Source organism: Garra rufa, chromosome 14 (assembly GCF_049309525.1).
Source record: "Garra rufa chromosome 14, GarRuf1.0, whole genome shotgun sequence".
NCBI lineage: Eukaryota > Metazoa > Chordata > Actinopteri > Cypriniformes > Cyprinidae > Garra > Garra rufa.
Genome location: NC_133374.1, coordinates 7,084,602 through 7,105,337, shown reverse-complemented (window position 1 = coordinate 7,105,337; position 20,736 = coordinate 7,084,602). Strand labels below are relative to the sequence as shown.

The 20,736-nt window shown below is 36.8% G+C and overlaps 1 protein-coding gene across 1 annotated transcript in view; it reads right to left on the bottom strand.

The window, feature by feature from the left end:
- The window catches only part of LOC141285286 (NACHT, LRR and PYD domains-containing protein 3-like), a 29,734-nt gene extending 24,270 nt beyond the window's left edge, over nt 1-5,464 (bottom strand). Inside the window, exons 1-5 of the mRNA XM_073818318.1 lie at nt 5,454-5,464; nt 5,257-5,370; nt 4,109-4,222; nt 1,888-3,681; nt 1,342-1,512 (exon numbers count right to left, since the gene is read on the bottom strand). Coding sequence (XP_073674419.1) covers nt 1,342-1,512; nt 1,888-3,681; nt 4,109-4,222; nt 5,257-5,370; nt 5,454-5,464 — 2,204 coding nt within the window. The remainder of the gene's footprint in view (nt 1-1,341; nt 1,513-1,887; nt 3,682-4,108; nt 4,223-5,256; nt 5,371-5,453) is intronic.
- Nucleotides 5,465-20,736: the final 15,272 nt, after the last annotated feature.

The window sequence follows — 20,736 nt, the reverse complement described above, 5'->3', positions numbered from 1 at the left end:
GTAAAGATGAATTTCTCTCTAAAGGTGTGTCCAATGAGGAGATGGATTAGGAGGATCGTTAAAAACTCAGAAAACACAATAGTTTATAAATAAATTATTAAAATATCTCCTTACTATTTCACAGTCATGTTGATTATTTTTGCTGGTGCTTTGTGACAAGCTACTGCCTACTGCGTGCACTTTTTTTATCACCATTGAATGTATAAAATATAATTGTAGCCCGCATTTGATCTATGACGGGGTGAAATACAGGGCTGTAATATACGTCTTAACAGTGGAACATGGAAATATAATAGATGTACTGCGAAAAAAAAGTTTTATAAACTCGATATTGTTTCCTGATGGTTAAATGTGAGATTCTGGAAACGAGAACTAATTTTAGCGGGAACGGTCGGGTCGGGAAGAAAATTATTCTAAGCGGGTAGCGGGTGAACAAAGTGTGAATATATAGCGGGAGCGGGTGGGTGCGGAATAAAACCTCGCGGGAGCGGGCGGGAGCGGGACTAGAAAAGCAGTCCCGCGCAGACCTCTAATATGAACCACAAGAACATTGCACTGAAGACAGTGCTTTTAAGTTTGAAATAAAACAGCTCACAAACGCCTGAATTTAGCTCTTGGTGTGTTCTTATTGGTGGATTGACTTAAATCGCTGTAATATTTTAATCTTAAAGGCGTTTAAATTTGTGCAAATTATGTCGTTTGTGACCACATATACAGAGAATGTACACGCTGAAGGAGATCTTTCGGTTTGAAATAAATAGAATAATGCTGGGTGTTTCAAGGCACTTCAGTGGACCTTTAAGTGAAGTGGAATTGCTCCTTTAGAGGGCGCATTTTTTTCTCAGCCCATGTAAGTCTATGGGAATTTTTTCATATTCAAATATTAATAATAAACATAATAATATTTAATAATTAATAATAAAATTAATAATAAAAGTCTGATCAGTTTACAAAGACATAGCAACTTACTCTCCAAGCCAACATAATTACAAAACAAGAAACATAACATGCCTGATGCCTCGATCTGCTTACCAAATGAATGCTAAACACCTATTCGCTAATAATTTTCACCCCCAAACTCATGTACTTTTTAATATGTACCTACTACTTTTTAACTACTAACAATTTTTGCCTTTTCTATAAAAGCTTTTTGTAGTCAAGAGATTGAAATGTTAATGTGTGTATTTTAGTGTGACTCAGTCCTGCAGCATCATGTTACTGAGGAGCAGCTCATGTGTTCATTCATTTATGCTCAATCAGTTGAACTCTCAGCAGAGGAAAGATTCCGAACAATTCAAATATACATTGCATTTCATGTCTGAGAGTCAAATATCATCGTACCACAGTATCTCCAGTTTACAGTGAGGATCCTCAAGGAGAGCAGAGAACAGTTTTACTGAATCCCCTAGATTATTCTCAGACAGATTCAGTTCTCTCAGGTTTGAAAGGTTTTTTCTCAGAGCTGAAGCCAGAGCATCACAAATTTTATTTGTGAAACCACAATCATACATCCTGTAAAAAAAACAATGACACACTGTTTACTCTCTCAGTTCAGATCAAATAAGGTCAGTGAACCCATTATTAAAGAAAAAGTACAAATTTTCATCAAGCACAAATCTTTCATTGGATCACTGGATCACTAAACTTAGAAAATATCACAGAGCACAAAAGAAAACATTTTCTTAAAAAAAAAAAACTTTTTTATTATTATTGCACAATGTAAATGGCTGGTAAACTGGTAATTCTTAACTTCTCTGACTTTTAGTAGGGAAAAAAACCTGACCTCTATACTCTGGACAACTTCTGCAGCACTGAAAATTTGAGAGATTGTAACTTGGATTTTCTTAATGTTTTAACAGTGAAGTGATTGTTTTCAATGATACTTACTGAACTGATCTGGAGTCTTTAATCACAGGCAGCAGCTTCTGAAAAACGTCTATATTTTCAGCTTCAGTGTTTCCTCCAACAAATTCATTCATATTAAACACATCTGACTTCCTCTCTGATGTCAGCAAGACAAAAACTAGAGCTGACCACTGAGATGAAGAGAGTTTGGCTCCCTTTATTTTTCCAGGTTTCAGATACTGTTGTACTTCATCCACTAGTGAATCGTCACCCAGTTCATTCAGACAGTGGAACAGATTGATGAATTTCTCTGGGGAGTCAATGGTCCTGATCTTCATCTTGATGTACTCAACTGTTTTTTTATTTCTTCTTTTATTTCTTCTTTTCCGTTTCATTAGTCCCTGTAAGAGAATCTGATGAGACTCCACAGACAGACCCAGAAAGAACCGTAGGAAAAGATCCAGATGCCCATTTTCACTGTTTAAAGCCTCATCCACAGCTCTCTGATGCAGCTTAGATAATGAAACATTTGCTATCCAGTTCTTCATTGTAGACAACGAACTCCATATAGTGATTGGGTCAAACACATTTATTTTGTTGTTGATACAGGAAAGGTGCACATATAGAGCTGCTAGATGTTCCTGAACGCTCAGATGAACAAAGCTGAAGACTTTCCCCTGATACAAGCCGAACTCCTCTCTGAAGATCTGAGTGCACAATCCTGAGTACACTGATGCTTCTGTCACATCAATGCCACACTCTCTCAGGTCTTCCTCGTAGAAGATCACATTGCCTTTCACAAGCTGCTGAAAAGCCAGTTTCCCCAGTTTGAGGATCATGTCTTCATCTGTCACGTTTTTCTCATAGTCCTTCTCATGTTTGATGCTGGTCTGAAGAAACAGGAAGTGTGTGTACATTTGAGTGAGAGTCCTGGGAATCTCTCCACTCTCTGCTTGACTCAACATCTTCTCTAGAACAGCGGCTGAGATCCAGCAAAACACTGGGATGTGGCACATGATGTAGAGGCTCGTTGATGACTTCAGGTGTGAGATGATTCTATCGGCCAGACTCTGATCACTGATTCTCTTCCTGAAGTATTCCTCCTTTTGTGGATCACTGAAGCCTCGTACCTCTGTCACTCGATGGACACACTCAGAGGGGATGAGATCAGCTGCTGCTGGTCTGGAGGTGATCCAGATGAGAGCAAAAGGAAGCAGATTCCCCACAATGAGGTTCGTCAGCAGCACATCCACTGAAGCTGATTGACTTACATCACACAACCTCACATCACTCTGAAAATCCAGAGACAGGCGACACTCGTCCAGACCATCAAAGACAAACAACAGTTTATTATTATCCCTAGATACTTCTATTTCTTTTGTTTCAGGGAAAAAGACATGAAGAAGATCTGAAAGACTGAGTGTTTTATCCTTCATCATATTGATCTCTCTGAAAGGAAGAGGAAATATGAGCTGGACGTCCTGATTCTCTTTCCCTTCAGCCCAGTCCAGGATGAACTTCTGCACAGAGACTGTTTTTCCAATGCCAGCGACTCCCTTTGTCAGCACAGTTCTGATGGGTTTGTCTTGTCCAGGAAAAGGTCTAAAGATGTCATTGCATTTGATCGGTGTGTCCTCTGTTGCTGCTCTCCTGGACTGTGTTTCAATCTGTCTCACCTCATGCTCATTACTGATCTCTCCACTCTCACTCTCTGTGATGTAGAGCTCTGTGTAGATCTCATTCAGGAGTGTTGGGTTTCCCTGCTTTGATACTCCCTCATAAAGACACTGAAACCTCTTCATTAGATTTGATCTAAATGTGTTGAGGATTTTACATCTGCAAGATTTAAATGCCACATTATTACATAGGTTAATAAGTAAAATGCCTTTTTTGTATTGTGTATCAGCAATCATCATGTAACATGATACTATTCTGATAATATATGTATAATCATATTTGTATAGAAGTGTAATACCTGAGATCAGGCGGAGTATGTCCACTATTAAAACGGTGTGGCGGATCCATAGACCAGTCACTCCTCATAGACACACAGCTGGACTCTAGTTCTGATCTCTTCTGATGTACTGAACTATAAAAAGGGAGGCAGAACTGAGTGATTTCAGACATGGTTCTCTGTTTATATGTTAAAATATTAGATAATTTTTTTTTTTACACGATTTCATATCTATTGTATAAAATACTACAAATAAAATTCTGATCATATAGAATGTCATTCTAATATTTCAAAATACTACTGTAATACCTGAGATCAGGCTGTGTATTTCCACTATTAAAACCGGGTGGCTTATTCATAGACCAGTCACTCCTCATAGACACACAGCTGGACTCTAGTTCTGATCTCTTCTGATGTACTGAACTATAAAAAAGGGAAACAGAACTGAGTGATTTCAGACATGGTTCTCTGTTTATATGTTAAAATATTAGATAATTTTTTTTAAAGATTTCATATCTATTGTATAAAATACTACGAATAAAATTCTGATCATATAGAATGTCATTCTAATATTTCAAAATACTACTGTAATACCTGAGAAAAGGCTGTGTATTTCCACTATTAAAACCGGGTGGCTTATTCATAGACCAGTCACTCCTCATAGACACACAGCTGGACTCTAGTTCTGATCTCTTCTGATGTACTGAACTATAAAAAGGGAGGCAGAACTGAGTGATTTCAGACATGGTTCTCTGTTTATATGTTAAAATATTAGATTTTTTTTTTTTTTACACGATTTCATATCTATTATATAAAATACTACAAATAAAATTCTGATCATATAGAATGTCATTCTAATATTTCAAAATACTACTGTAATACCTGAGAAAAGGCTGTGTATTTCCACTATTAAAACCGGGTGGCTTATTCATAGACCAGTCACTCCTCATAGACACACAGCTGGACTCTAGTTCTGATCTCTTCTGATGAACTGAACTATAAAAAAGGGAAACAGAACTGAGTGATTTCAGACATGGTTCTCTGTTTATATGTTAAAATATTAGATAATTTTTTTTAAAGATTTCATATCTATTGTATAAAATACTACGAATAAAATTCTGATCATATAGAATGTCATTCTAATATTTCAAAATACTACTGTAATACCTGAGAAAAGGCTGTGTATTTCCACTATTAAAACCGGGTGGCTTATTCATAGACCAGTCACTCCTCATAGACACACAGCTGGACTCTAGTTCTGATCTCTTCTGATGTACTGAACTATAAAAAGGGAGGCAGAACTGAGTGATTTCAGACATGGTTCTCTGTTTATATGTTAAAATATTAGATTTTTTTTTTTTTTTTACACGATTTCATATCTATTGTATAAAATACTACAAATAAAATTCTGATCATATAGAATGTCATTCTAATATTTCAAAATACTACTGTAATACCTGAGAAAAGGCTGTGTATTTCCACTATTAAAACCGGGTGGCTTATTCATAGACCAGTCACTCCTCATAGACACACAGCTGGACTCTAGTTCTGATCTCTTCTGATGTACTGAACTATAAAAAAGGGAGACAGAAGTTAATCCCTTTGTACTGCCATATTGAACAAGTTACATTCATTTATTATAAAAAACACACACTTTATGATCATTAAATTAACTGTTATTACAAAAATTGTAAAAGTGATTTCAGACATGGTTCTCTGTGTATGTTAAAACATGCGATAAAGATAAAGATAAAAAAAAAAACAATGTACAAGATTTCATATGTTTTGTATAAAATACTACTGATACAATTCTGATAATCCAGAATGTCAATCTAATAATTTAAAATACTACTGTAATACCTGACATCAGGCTGTGTATCTCCACTATTAGAACGGGGTGGCCAGGGAAGTTGAACAGGGGGTAATAGTGGAACACAGTCATAATGTGACATTGTGACCCCACCCCCTACCCCTCCTTTAGCAGGCCCCTTAGCAGAGTCGGTTTACAGAGCCCAAAATTCTTAGTGATGCCCCTGGGGATGGCTTATCCATAGACCAGTCACTCCTCATAGACACACAGCTGGATTCTGATTCTGATTGCTTCTGATGAACTGAACTATGAAAAGGGAGAAAGAAGAAAGAAAGTGTACAGTTTTGTATTACAAAAACTGTAAACTGAACTAAGTGATTTCGGACATGGTTCTCTCTGTATATATTAAAATATCAGATAAAGATAAAAAAAAAAAAAAAAGTACACGATTTCTTATGTATTGTATAAAATACTACTGACACAATTCTGATAATATAGAATGTCATTCTAATAATTTAAAATGCTACTATACTGTTTTCTACTGTTTCTCCACTCTTAAAATGCAGTGGCCAAAACTATAGAGCACTCCACATAGACACACAGTTGGGCTCTGGTTCTGATCTCTTCTGATGAACAGGGCCCGTATTCAAAAAGCATTTTATCTTACCACAAAGAGTTCTCCTAAATAGCAGTTAAGTATTTAGTTTAGAATTTTCTCTTAAAACTTATTAACAAAGCTGCTGAGACAAACTTTTACTTCGGAACAGAGAGACTCCCCAGGTTCTTAAAGGAGAACTCCGGTGTGATTTTGACCTAAAGTGTATTGAATCATGATACCGAGTGTGAACGTACCTTGCATATCTCATCTCGTCTTGTCCACTGCTGTCCGAAATCTGGGGTCAGTTATCCGATGCTCACAACAGCTTGTCAATGAAAGTCGATCGGGCATCGAAGGAGCCATGTAAATAAATCACTGTTTTACGCCATTTACGAGGCACAAAGTAGCTCCACACTTCATTGGTAGACTTCCAAGGGCCCTGACATTTAAAACGAGACATTGAGAACTCATAAAAAGCACCGGTAGTTTATTTACAAGTAGATTTATACAGACAGTAACTGCAAGAAGTTTAGCGCCCGCCGCCATCTTAAATGTAGGCACGATAAGTCGAGTGTCGAACACCAAGGAAACTACAACCTGATACGTTGATAAGCTGATAAATTCCTTGGTGCTCGACACTCGACTTATCGTGCCTACATTTAAGATGGCGGCGGGCGCTAAACTCCTTGAAGTTACTGTCTGTATAAATCTTCTCGTAAATAAACTACCGGTGCTTTTTATGAGTTTTCAATGTCGCGTTTTAAATGTCAGGGCCCTTGGAAGTCTACCGATGAAGTGTGGAGCTACTTTGTGCCTCGTAAATGGCGTAAAACAGTGATTTATTTACATGACTGCTTCGATGCCCCATTGATCTCATTGACAAGCTGTTGTGAGCATCGGCTAACTGACCCCAGATTTCGGACAGCAGTGGACAAGACGAGATGAGATATGCAAGGTACGTTCACACTCGGTATCATGATTCAATACACTTTAGGTCAAAATCACACCGGAGTTCTCCTTTAATCTAAGAATACAGGCGAGGTTGACCTTGTTGCTATGGATGATGTCAACATGCCTACAAACCATGTACACAGTGATTGGCTGAAGGGGGAGGGGACTTGGTCAGAGATTTGTTCATAGAAATATTGTAGAGCACAATATAATGTTGCCACATTCAGATTAAGATTTTAAAATGCAGGCTAAGCATCACTAATTAAACAAGTATATTGTCAGCCTTTCACGTGTGCTTCTCATTAACAATAAAGTCTATAAAGTCTTCTATAAAGTGCTGACGTATTGTCAAGAAATTGGAGCTCTGCATTTAACCCATCCAAGTGCACACACACAGCAGTGGGAAGTGTACAAACACACCAGCCATTGCTCCAGTGCCCGGGGAGCAATTGGGGGTTCGGTGCCTTGCTCAAGGTCACCTCTGTCATGGCATTATTGAAGGTGGAAAGAGCGCTGTTCATTCACAACAATCCCCACCTTCAATTTCTGCCGGTGTGGGAATCGAACCGGCGACTATTAGCTGATATGCATACAAACAACCTTTTTAATTAACAATAAAATAATTATGGCTGATAGTAAGAAAAAAAAATGCAAACAAACAAAAAACTGTTACTTCTTGTTAATGAAAACAAGGATATAATCAAAGAAATATTTGGAGTTGCGATAACCTCCAAAACCAAAAAAGTTGCATAGGATAACATATGTGTGCAAATTAATGCAAAATGTTTTTAAAAAAATTTCAGTTCTGACTAAATCTCCTCTAAGCAATGCCTAATATATGGTATTATAAGCACTTACTATGTCGAATTCTTTCTTTATGATGAATCCCTTGTTGTATTCCCCATCTTAAGGCATCTTAAAAGTTATCTTACTTATAAACACATTGGTTTGTATAGTGCAAACAGTTTTAGAGTTTTTTATACATGTCAGTTATACATGACGGAATCCCTAAAAGAAAGATCAAAGGTCAGATGAACATGAAAAATTGGTATATGATTTTAATCCTGAAAATATGTAAAATATAAAGTCCATTATTTTTTCAAGCTGTGAATTCACAATTAGTCCCATAGAAGAATAAAATGCTATTCTAATAATTTAAAATAGTACTGTTATACTTTAGATCAGACTGTGACAAAGCTGCTGTGTGACAAAGTATACACTATACAAGTTAAAAAAAAAAAAAAAAAACAGAACTACATTTTTATAAGCTGTTGACACCAAAAAACAAAAGTAGTATGCAACCTGTCATATTACTCGAGAACTACGCCTACTGGAGGGAAACGTAATCGGCAACAGAAACACTAATTTTTAACCATCTCAAAGGATTATTTCACCGCCCTATGTGAACCTGAGAGGAGGAGAAATATTTAGAAACTAAATTTTATTGGTCTGGGGCGTTGCTAGACCCTTTTTACTGGGGCACATGCCCCAGTAAAAATATGATGTGCCCCAGTAAAATCTCAAATTGGAGTTATAATTTACATTAATAATCTCAAAATAAAGACATTAAACTACATGCAACAACTGAATTAACGAGTAATGGGGGCCTGTGCCCCAGAAGAGCTTTAGGTCTAGCAACTCCACTCTAACTCAGTGCCCCTTTTCCTTGCCTTCCTTTTCTTGGAGAAATGATCCAACTGAACGGCCCAGATACCCTGACATCTACAATTATTTGATCGAATCACCTACAAAGATCAAGAATATATCTGTGACATGTCAGTTATGCACTGAGGAAAACACAACTGCCATGGAGGATTTAATGCATGATCTTATCTTGAATTATTTAATCTGAGTCAAATTAGTGTGATAATGCGTGAACTTAAATTTAAATAATTTAAGTTGTTTCGAATCAGGTTTTGGATTTAAATCTCCACTTTTCTCAGCGCACTTTAAAGTTTTTGAAGGGCCTCAGAGCCTGAGAGAAACAGGAAGACTCGGCGTTCACACAAATAAACAATGTAAGTGGATTTTAACACAAATGCTAAAATAAACAACAGACACTGCCAAAGAAATCGCGTTAAATTGCTTTTAAACAAACTATTTCAAACACATAACATACCTAACGTTCATCCTAACCCACAGAATTTACGTTACACGGCCTTCAGAAAAAACTTTGTAGCGGAAGATCGAAATGCGTCTGGAGACCTGAGAAGAACTCACCTTAAACTTTCATTTCATACAGAAATTCTCCACCTCCAAAATGACCGATCTTTACTCTCAAGTAACTTCACGTAAATTAATTATAAAGGTTCGTGTGAAACACTTTGATATTCGATGTGGTAAATAATCGATTGTTGCTGTTAAAATGGCGAAACAACAACTGAGCTTACTTTCACTTTTACTTGCAATGAGACCAGAGTTGCCAGGTTTTCACAACAATTCCTGCCCAATTGCTACTCCAAACTGGCCCAAAACTAGCCTAATTGAAGGGGGTCACCCAGTAGCAATGCCGTAACCAGGGTTCGAAAATTAGTGAGGTCCGAAGTAAGGTGTTAAGAATTGTGCTACAATAACACCCACAAAAGCACTAATAAGGTCTGTTACCATGGTAAATTTGCACGTGTAATTGAAGAGTGCGTGCAACAGCACAGTATGACTGACAGGACTGGAAAGTTTTTTTCTTTTTCTTTTTTTTTTTTTATAGATGATGGAATTTTTATTTTATAAGAAGTTATAAAAAATAATTTTAGAATTTCACGCACATCTTTCAAAATTATTGTCTAGCGTCAGAAAAAAAAACAGAATTAGGTTTGTTGTTTCTTTGACTGCACACTCCGCGACCCACTCCAAACGTTTTGCGACCCAAAAGTTGAGAAACTCTTCTTTCATTAATGTTTTTTGACGACTTAAGGTTAACTAAAGAGCACGAGACGTCTTCCTGCTGGCCAGTAGCGTTAACGTTATTTGGCATAGTAGCCTATTTCATTCTTTAACAAACAGATTGGTATGCTATTGTTTTGATAGTGTTATACATTTATTTAAGATATTAACAATGAACACTTTCACAAAAAGAAAGAAAAAGATATCCGAAATAAGTTCAAAGATTGTGTTTTGTAAATAAGATTAATATATCACTTACACTAACGTTCAACTTTTCACTTTATACACGTCCCAAAGTGTCGCACTAGTTGGAAAAACGAGTCAAAAAAACACGTATAATAGGTGGATCTGGCAACAAACGGAACAAACCCGCGCTCTCACTCAACGCGCTCACAAGCCCCGTTCACTGCGTTTAGCTTCTCGCAACAACATGAATTGCAAACAGTCATGTGATATGAGGTGGTTTAAACGGCTAAATAATCATTCAGAGAGCTTATCATTTTATTTTTGAAAAAAAAAAAAAAAAAAATGACCGAGGTCCGGACCGTGACCTAGCTGGCTACGGCTATGCCCAGATGTCGCGTTCTGGGGGGGTGGGGGGTGGGGGGCGGGCAGTAAGGGCTGGCTCAAACTGCGGCATCGGCATCTCGCAGCGGCACTTCCGGCGGCATCTCGAGATGCCGCTGTTTTTCTCCGGCAGGTGCCGCTACAGCGGCATCGGCATCTCGCAGCGGCATCTAGCAACGGCATCGGCATCTCACAGCGGCATCTTGCAGCGGCATCTCACGCCGGCATGTCCAGCAGGCCTACTTTCTTCTTATTAAAAAAAATACATTTCAACAAAATAACATAATATACTACAGGACTGTCATTTCTTAAGTATTTATCACATAATGTGTTTATACTGATGCTGGATCAGAGCATGTGTATGTGTGTGTATATACAGGATCCAGCAGTAAGTGTATATTAATTTTTCATTTTCAGTTCGTTTCAGTGCCAACAAAGTTAGTAGGTCACAAACGATAATAAATTAAAAATGCAGTGTTTTTAATGTATTTGTCTATTTCAAATACTGCTTTGAAATGTTACTACTTATGAATATAAAATGTTAATACAGAAATTAGTTTGTTATGCTGCACAAAACATATCGCAGCTCTTACTTTAGCCTAAAATATACTTAGCGTCACTCGTTGTAATTGCATTTTTACTAGTAACAATTCAATTAGAGAGCTCTATAATTTAATTCCTACTAGTAACAATTTCAAATAAAGAGCTCTTTAAATGATATTTTACTATTTACAATTACAATTAAAGAGCTCTCTAATTCAGTTCTTAATAGTAACAATTCCAATTACAGTTCTCTCTAATTTAATTCTTACTAGTAACAATTCCAATTAGAGAGCTCTACAAATGTACTTTTACTAGTCATATGTCTCCATTGACTTCCATTTATTTTTAATTACAGAGCTTAACAACATAATTTCTACTAGTAAGAATTTCAGTTAAAGAGCTCTACAATTGAATTCCTACTAGTAACAATTACAATTAGAGAGCTCTTTAAATCATTGTTTACTAGTAATAATTCCAATTACATAGCTCTTTAATTCAGTTTTTACTAGTAAGAACTTAATTAGACAGCTCTTTAATTCAATTACAGAGCTCTGCAATTAAACATATCTTTAATTTGTTTTTACTGGTAAAAATTTAATTGTAGAGCTGTGTAACTGCATTTTTACAAGTAATAATTAAATTAGAGAGCTCTCAAATTGGAATTGTAACTAGTAAAAACTGAATTAGAGAGCTCTGCAATTGGAATTATTACTAGTAAAAATTGATTTAGAGCTCTCTAATTGTAATTGTTACTAGTAAGAATTCAGTTGTAGAGCTCTCTAATTGTAATTCGTACCAGTAAGAATTCAATTGTAGAGCTCTGTAATTAAAAATGAATGGAATACAATGGAGACATAGTAGAAATTAATTTGTAGAGCTCCCTAACTGGAATTGTTACTAGTACGAATTGAATTAGAGAGCTCTGTAATTGGAATTGTTAGTAATACAGTTTTTCACAATCGTTTTTGCACTAATAACAGAACTGTAATGTAATTTTTCAAAACTCTAGATACAAAACTCAAAACAGTCATTATTTGTAACACAGGCTGTCACAGTGTTCAAAACTTTGCATATTGCGTTCATGTCTTTAAAGAAGCCTTGCATTAGCAGAAGCATTGTTTCAAAAAACTAATTTATAATGAAATATCATAGGAACATTACTTTAGATCACCCATACACAAGTTACCCATAGTTTCAATGTGTTTTTGCTAGTACAAACATTAAATATAGTTGTACAAAATATGTGATACAGGTTTCTTTTTTTTTTTTTTTTACTGTAGAATGAGAACAGTACAGACACAGTGGTATCATTGAAATACTGTAATATGGAATTTACTGATACAGTTTTTTACAATCGTTTTTGCACTAATAACTGAACCTTAATGTCATTTTTCAAAACTCTAGACACGAAACTCAAAACAGTCATTATTTGTAACACAGGCTGTCCAGTGTTCAAAACTTTGCATATTGCGTTCATATCTTTGAGGAAGCCTTACATTAGCAGAAGCATTGTTTCAAAAAACGAATTTATTATGAAATATCATAGGAACATTACTTTAGATCACCCATACACAAGTTACCCATAGTTTCAATGTGTTTTTGCTAGTACAATCATTAAATATAGTTGTACAAAATATGTGATTCAGGTTTCATTATTTTACTGTAGACTAGAGAGAATAGTACAGACACAATGGTATCATTGAAATACTGTAATGTGGAATTTACTGATGAAATAAATCACAACATAGGTTTTCCAAAGGAAAAATTTAGCTAAAAAAAAAGAAGAGTATACTGTATACTGTAAACTGAATGGTTCCTCACTGCACTATGCATCTATGTTTCCATCAACCCGGTCTTGTGGATTTGGCCACAGGTTCTCATCTACATCACAATGGATGTTTTCATTTGCTAAACATCTTGGAAAGAATCTTCTGGCATGGCGAATCCAGGCCTGACACTGATCTGCTGTGATGTCATTGCATGCATCATCCATGGCCTGGAGAAGAGTGACTTGTTCGTGAGGTTGCCTATCATAGACCTTCCACCTCCATGAGGAGAAAAACTCCTCAATTGGATTAAGGAAAGGGGAGTATGGAGGTAAATACAGGGTGAGAAATTGTGGATGGGCCTGAAACCATGCTTGGACCATTCGAGCATGATGAAACTGAACATTATCCCAAACTATTACGTAGGTCACACCATTAGCTCTACAGACCAAATTTAGCTCATCAAGGAAGGCTATGAGGAGAACTGCATTATATGACCCAACACGAGGTCTGCGTCCAACCACTCCATCTTCTGATATAGCTGCACACATGGTGATATTGGCTCCACGTTGTCCAGGTACTTCGACAGTTGCCCGCTGGCCAATTAAATTCCGACCTCTCCTCCTTGTCTTGGCTAGGTTAAAGCCTGCCTCATCCAAAAATAAGAATTTGTGATGGTTTTCATCAGCATCTAGCTCCATCACCCTCTAAAAAGACAAAAACAATTACCGATTACAATGGTAGAATGTTTAAGGGGTTTTTTCTCCCCCAAAACCTGGCAAATTGATCATACCTGAACATACTCATTCCTCAGTTTCTTCACTCTATCTGTATTTCTTTCAAAAGGCACATGGTACAGTTGCTTTAAAGACACCTGATGTCTTTTCAGCACCCGTGCAATAGTCGGCAAACTTATGGCTTCCACATTTCTGAATATGTCGTCATTGTCCAAGATGTGTTGCCGAATTTCTGTAAGGCGAATATCATTTCTGACCCGAACCATATTGACCACAGCCTGCTCTTGTTGGTCAGTCAGAATTTTGCTTCTGCCTCCCCTATGTGGCCTAGTCTCTATTCTGCAGGGAGAAAGTCACAATAAGAACAAATTTACAGAAATCACATCACAATCTGTGGTACACACTGCCATGCTTCATACACTAATTCACTGTAACAGTTTCAAGTAGCTTAAATTTTAGTGGATTCTGAAGACTTACCGGTTTTCATTGCGGAAAGTTCTGATGATTGAGGCCACCAATGATTTTCTGAGGTTTGGTTGAAACATTGTAGCTGCTACACTCATTGTCATGCCATGATTTATGACATAGTCTACAACCATAGCTCTGATTTCATTCGACACCCTTTGCTGTTGCTGCCGGTGTCTAGGTCTGTGGTTTTGTCCTCTACCACGTTCACCTACACCTCTCAAACGAGGCCCATGGCCACCTCTCTGGTGAGGCCTAAGCCCTCCTCTATGACGAGGCCCACGGCCACCTCTCAAAAGAGGTGCTTGTCCCCTTCTATTCCTTTGACCACCATGCAATCCTAGCCTTTCACCTTCCACTTCTGGCTCCATGTCCTCACTATGTTGAGTAGGCTACTACAGTAGGATACCACTCATCTTACTTATATATGCGTACAAATATGTGAAATCAATCAGCAGTAATGAGTAGCCATTAACTCATTAAAGCCACAAAAGCAATTACGTAAAAGTGACATCTTGCATACAGTAATGTTGAATATAAAAATGTGTTCTGTAAAAGAGGTACATGGGGACATAGAAACCATATCTGATAAAGAATGAAATATGACATCCATAGATAACACTGTTAAAAAGAGGTACCACAGAGTTACATTTTTTTTCCTGGGCAACAAAACATATAAAGGTACCTTTAAAGGTACACAATGGGTCCTTACTGTACAATTATGTACCCAAAAAAGTGTACCCTTTGTAACACCCCAGTGACAGCTACTTGTACCCTAAAAGGTATAGTTTTGTACCTTTTTAGTGTAGTGTAGTCCATCTGGGTCATATTCTGTGGTAATTGGTGTCAAATGATCTATCCTGAAACTGTCATAATCTAAACATGCACTATTTTCCATAAAATATATGCTTAAAGAGTAATGCAACAGTTATTTATCATTTTAAGCAGATGTATCAATTGATAGTTCGATCTTTGTAATGAAATGAATACACACTCAGCTCAGATGTAATGTGTGAGTTGCATTTTGAAATAGTAATACTTTGATGTTAAGTTGTGTCATTTTGAACAGGTGATTTAAGTTCAATGAACAAATTATCTTTGGCTTATGTGTATTGTATCCAAGCATTTTAAAAATGTGTTAAGTGTTTTGAAAAATGTGCATTTTTGATCATTGGTTGTGAATTATGTGTCTAGAGTTTTGAAAAATGACATTACGGTTCTGTTATTAGTGCAAAAACGATTGTAAAAAACTGTAAAATAAATCTCAGCATAGGTTTTCTAAAGGAAAAATTTGGAATCAAAGTTTTAGCTGTTTTTTTTTTTCAGCAGGGTACAGTATACAGTTTACAGTATACTGTACCCTGCTGAAGAAAAACTGCTAAAACCAGCCTAGGCCTGGTTTAAGCTGGAAGTAGCTGGTTTAACTGGTTTCCAGCCTGGTCAGGCTGGTTTTAATTGGTGGTTTCCCAGCCTGACCAGACAGAAAAGTGGCCACTGACCAGCTATGACCAGCTAAAACCAGGCTGGCAAAAACAGCCAAACAGTCTAGGCTGGTTTTAGATGTTTTTTTTTTTTTTCAGCAGGGTTAGTTTGTGTACCAACATTCTTGATACATTCTTTTTTTTTCACCAGGGTAGCCATTAACTCATTAAAAGCCCAAAAGCAATAACAATAAAATGACATCTTGCATTCAGTAATGTTGAATATGAAAATGTGTTCTGTAAAAGAGGTACATAGGGCCATAGAAACTATCTGATAAAGAATGAAATATGACATCCATAGATACACAGTTAAAAAAAAAAGGTACTGCAGAGGTACAATTTTGTTCCTGGGCAACAAAACATATAAAGGTACCTTTAAAGGTACACAATGGGTCCTTATTGTACCCTTGGTAACACCCCAGTGACAGCTACTTGTACCCTAAAAGGTATAGTTTTGTTCCTTTTTTTTCTGAGAGTGTAGTGTAGTCCATCTGGGTCATATTCTGTGGTAACTGGTGTCAAATGATCTATCCTGAAACATGCACTATTTTCCATAAAAGCTATGCTTCAAGGGTAATGCAACAGTTACTTATCATTTTAAGCAGATGTATCAACTGATAGTTTAATCTTTGTAATAAAATGAATGCACACTCATCTCAGATGTAATGTGTGAGTTGCATTTTGAAATATTAATACTTTGATGTTAAGTTGTGTCATTTTGAAAAGGTGATTTAAGTTCAATAAACAAATTATCTTTGGCTTATGTGTATTGTATCCAAGCATTTGAAAAATGTGTTAAGTGGTTTGAAAAATGTGCATTTTGATCATTGGTAGTGTATTATGTGTCTAGAGTTTTGAAAAATGACATTACGGTTCTGTTATTAGTGCAAAAACGATTGTAAAAAAACTGTAATTGAATTAGAGAGCTCTCTAATTATAATTGTTACAAGTAGGAATTTAATTAGAGAGATCTCTTATTGCCATTGGTACTAGTAAAAATTTAATTATAGAGTTCTCTAATTGAATTGTTACTAGTAAAAATGCAATTAGGACGAGTAATGCATAGTATATTTTAGGCTAAAATGACTTGCCATAAAAAAGCATAATATAACACAGGACTGTCATTTGTAAGTTTTTGTCATACATTTTGTTTGTACAGAGTTACCTGTACATCTATTTTCATGTTACTAGTACTTATTAATTAGATACTAGTACTTATTCTTTAGATACTAGTATCTATTTAATATATACTAGTACTTATTAAATAGATACTGGTACTTATAAATAGATACTAGTACTTATTAATTAGATACTAGTACTTATTAATTAGATACTAGTACTTATTAAATAGATAGGCTACTAGTACTAATTAATTAGATAGTAATGCTTATTAAATAGATACTAGCACGAATTTTTGATTAAATTTCAAAACGGCTTGCCATTGTATGTAATACAAATCATATATTTTATTAAGGAATGTGATCTACTAACTTACTAACTAACGTACTGAAACATAACTGTGATATTGACACATACTTATTGCTGGAGATATAGCCCACACACGCACGCACACACACACACACACACACACACACACACACACACACACACACACACACACACACACACGCTCTGCTCCAGCATCAGTATAAACACATTATATGATAAATACTTAAGAAATAACAGTCCTGTGGTATATTATGTTATTTTGTTGAATTTTTTATTTTTTTTTTAATAAGAAGAAAGTAGGCCTGCTGGACATGCCGGCGTGAGATGCCGCTGCAAGATGCCGCTGTGAGATGCCGATGCCGCTGCTAGATGCCGCTGCGAGATGCCGATGCCGCTCTGGCATCTGGAGATGCCGCTGTAGCGGCACCTGCCGGAGAAAAACAGCGGCATCTCGAGATGCCGCCGGAAGTGCCGCTGAGAGATGCCGATGCCGCAGTTTGAGCCAGCCCTCTCTCGGGGCGGGTGTAGATGGTCGTTTCAATCTGTCGCGGACTTGGCAACACTGCTTGAAACAAAACTTGAGCAATGATCGCATCACATTTTGCTCACAACCTCAAGAGACGAACGCAGGGTGGTGCTCGTTGTGTGCGTCTTCCCTGACTGAATAATTTCAGGCAGACACTCACTTTGCATAAATTAAAAAAAACAAAAAAAACAAAGTAAAGCAAACTTAAACTAGAGATCGGTGCATTGTTTCGTTTCCAAAAGAAGTTCCTATGGTTCGTCGTTAGACGACGTGAAGCTGGAGAATTTATTCATATCTCTTTATTCTGAAGAGCACTGATATAGTCTACACCAGGGGCCTCATTTATAAAGACTTGCGTAAAAACCATCCTTGATTTTATCTAAGAACTTTTCTGATTTGATCGTAAGAGCGATTCAGAGAAAACGAACGTACCACGAAATCCATTCGTACGCCAGTCATTCGGTTATTAATCACAAATGATCGTGGAATTGTGTGCAGCTGAATGTTCCGCCGTCGAAACGCCCCTGCTTAATTAATTAACATATAAAATGAGCTCATTCCTAAAGCAAAAACTCTGTGACAATGGCAAGTAAAAAGGAGCGCAAGAAATCAAATTATAGTGAGGCTGAACTATCTGCAATACCAGGCATTACCACAAGGAAACGGTCGTACGCCAAGCTGGAATCTGACTTGGGGATAAGTACTTTTCCACGTCAAAGACGGTTTTTATAAATCTGTACTTTGACGTGGATTTGATCGTACGAACACTCTAAGATCAAAGCAGTGCGTAAGAAAGTTTTATAAATGAGGCCCCAGGTATTCTCGACTCTGGTTCTTGGTTGTTGGTCGCCACTGACTAAAAAAACAAATACTATAGAAGTCAATGTGGACCAAATAGGGTGAATTAATTATTTGTCTGTGTAAAATTATTATTATTTTTTTCCCTGTAATGCAGTTTTCAAGATTCATTTTCTTTGGTTTAATCATTCACATTCCTGATGTTATTTCAACAATTCCCTTTTTAGTTTTTACTTTGAAAAATGTTGGGGGGTATGGTTGAACTATTTGTCTGCTCAAAATACATTTATTTGAGTTTTACCTTATTTAGTTATTTTTTTGTTTGCCATATTTGATTCAACATTTGGCAGCCATATCACCCTGTAGCCCAAGACTGGTCACCCACTGAAGCTAAGCAGGGTTGAGCCTGGTCAGTACCTGGATGGGAGACCTCCTGGGAAAACTAGGTTGCTGCTGGAAGAGGTGCTAGTGAGGCCAGCAGGGGATGCTCACCCTGTGGTCTGTGTGGGTCCTAGCACCCCAGTATAGTGACGGGGACACTGTACTGCCAAAAAGCACCGTCCTTCGGATGAGACGTTAAACTGAGGTCCTGACTCTCTGTGAGCATTAAAAATCCCAGGATGTCTTTCGAAAAGAGTAGAGGTGTGACCTCGGCATCCTGGCCAAATTTGCCCATTGGCCTCTGACCATCATGGCCATTGAATCATCCCCATATTCTGATTGGCTTCATATGGTGGGTGTTCTGGCGCACTATGGCTGCCGTCGCATCATCCAGGTGGATGCTGCACACTGATGGTGGATGAGGAGATACCCCTGACACTGTAAAGCGCTTTGAGTGTCTAGAAAAGCGCTATATAAATGTAACAAATTATTATTATTCACTTTGATGATCATTAATAATTAGACTAAATGCTTTAGGTAATCATGTCTTCATCTTTTACATCTTCCAGTCCTCCTCATGCTTGATGTCTGTCTGAATGATCCAGACAATTGTGTATATTTGATTCAGAGTCTTAGGGACATAATAAACATGTAAAGATACACTTTAAATTGTTGTAAAAGCAAGCTTGCACTTGTGCTGTTAGCCTAAGTAAACAGATTGTGTTGATTTAACATCTTTAATTCAACTTTGTTCATATATAACAAAAAGCCTTTGCATTAAAGTATGCTCTTAAATAAGTGACAGAATAAAAATACAAATCTTGTGATGTTTCAAAGTAACTTTATTTGAACAAATGAAAAACACATATCTATTTGAACAATAACATAAAATTTGAATTATCAGAATTTTTCGACTATGTAGGAATGTCTAGGTAGTTAATTAAACGTACAACTGATGTGTGCGGCTCCTTATCACTATATGTGTTTAGGTGGCCTTTTTGTGTGAAACTCCTTCCACACTTCTTGCTGCTGCTTCAAAGAGTCTAGTCATGGAAAACTCTTTCCACACAAAGAGCATTTATGGGGCGTCTTTCGCAGATATTCACATGTAAAGAAGGTCTTTCTGCACACAACACAAGCATGGTTTTCACAGAAGAATAGATCTTCTGGTGCCTCTTGCAGTTGGCCAGCCGTGAAAAACTCTTTCCACACATTGGACACAAATAGGGCCTTGCCTCTCTTGTACTTCCATCTAATCTAAAACATATTCAGAGTGATACTTAATGCCATTATGATTTTAAAACTGAGGTTTTCCTAGTGTTCCTTAGCATTTAACAGAGGGTTTGCACTTATGTCATGATTTTATCAATTGGATGCATGGCAATACTAGCGATACTCAGATGTAAACAACAGCATAGATATAACAAAAAAATCAAAAACAGACACCGACCTCTTTGCTCCTCAGTATCTTCATGTATCGCACTGCATGTATTCAGATAATTCATGTCCTCACTCTCCTCTTTACATCGTTTCAAAGTATTTCACACTATTTTAGATATCACACATGGAGTTTGACAAATATATTAATATCATTTAGTGGTGAACTGATGTTGTTGAAGTCTGTGGCTTCACTGCAGGTGGGAAAAAGGTTTTTGTAAGGTTATTTGTTAGTAAAATTAAGATTATTCGAATGAATGTGTCTGATCCACATTGTTTTATAAATATTTAATATAAAATAGTAACAGCAGAAACTGAATATTATGAGGTTCTAAATGTGCCAAGAAATTTGAGGTTCCAAATGTGCCAAAAAAAAAAGAGTCGAATGCTTTGTACTACACCTTTGTCTTTGTCTACAGTCGTCGCCTACTTGTTCAGGTAAATCAGTATATGTTGACGTGCATGTTGTCTGTTGACGTTGTCTTAATCTGTCGTTCTGCCATATTTTTCTCTTTTGTTTTTACTGTTGTCTTGTTCGGTGAAATATT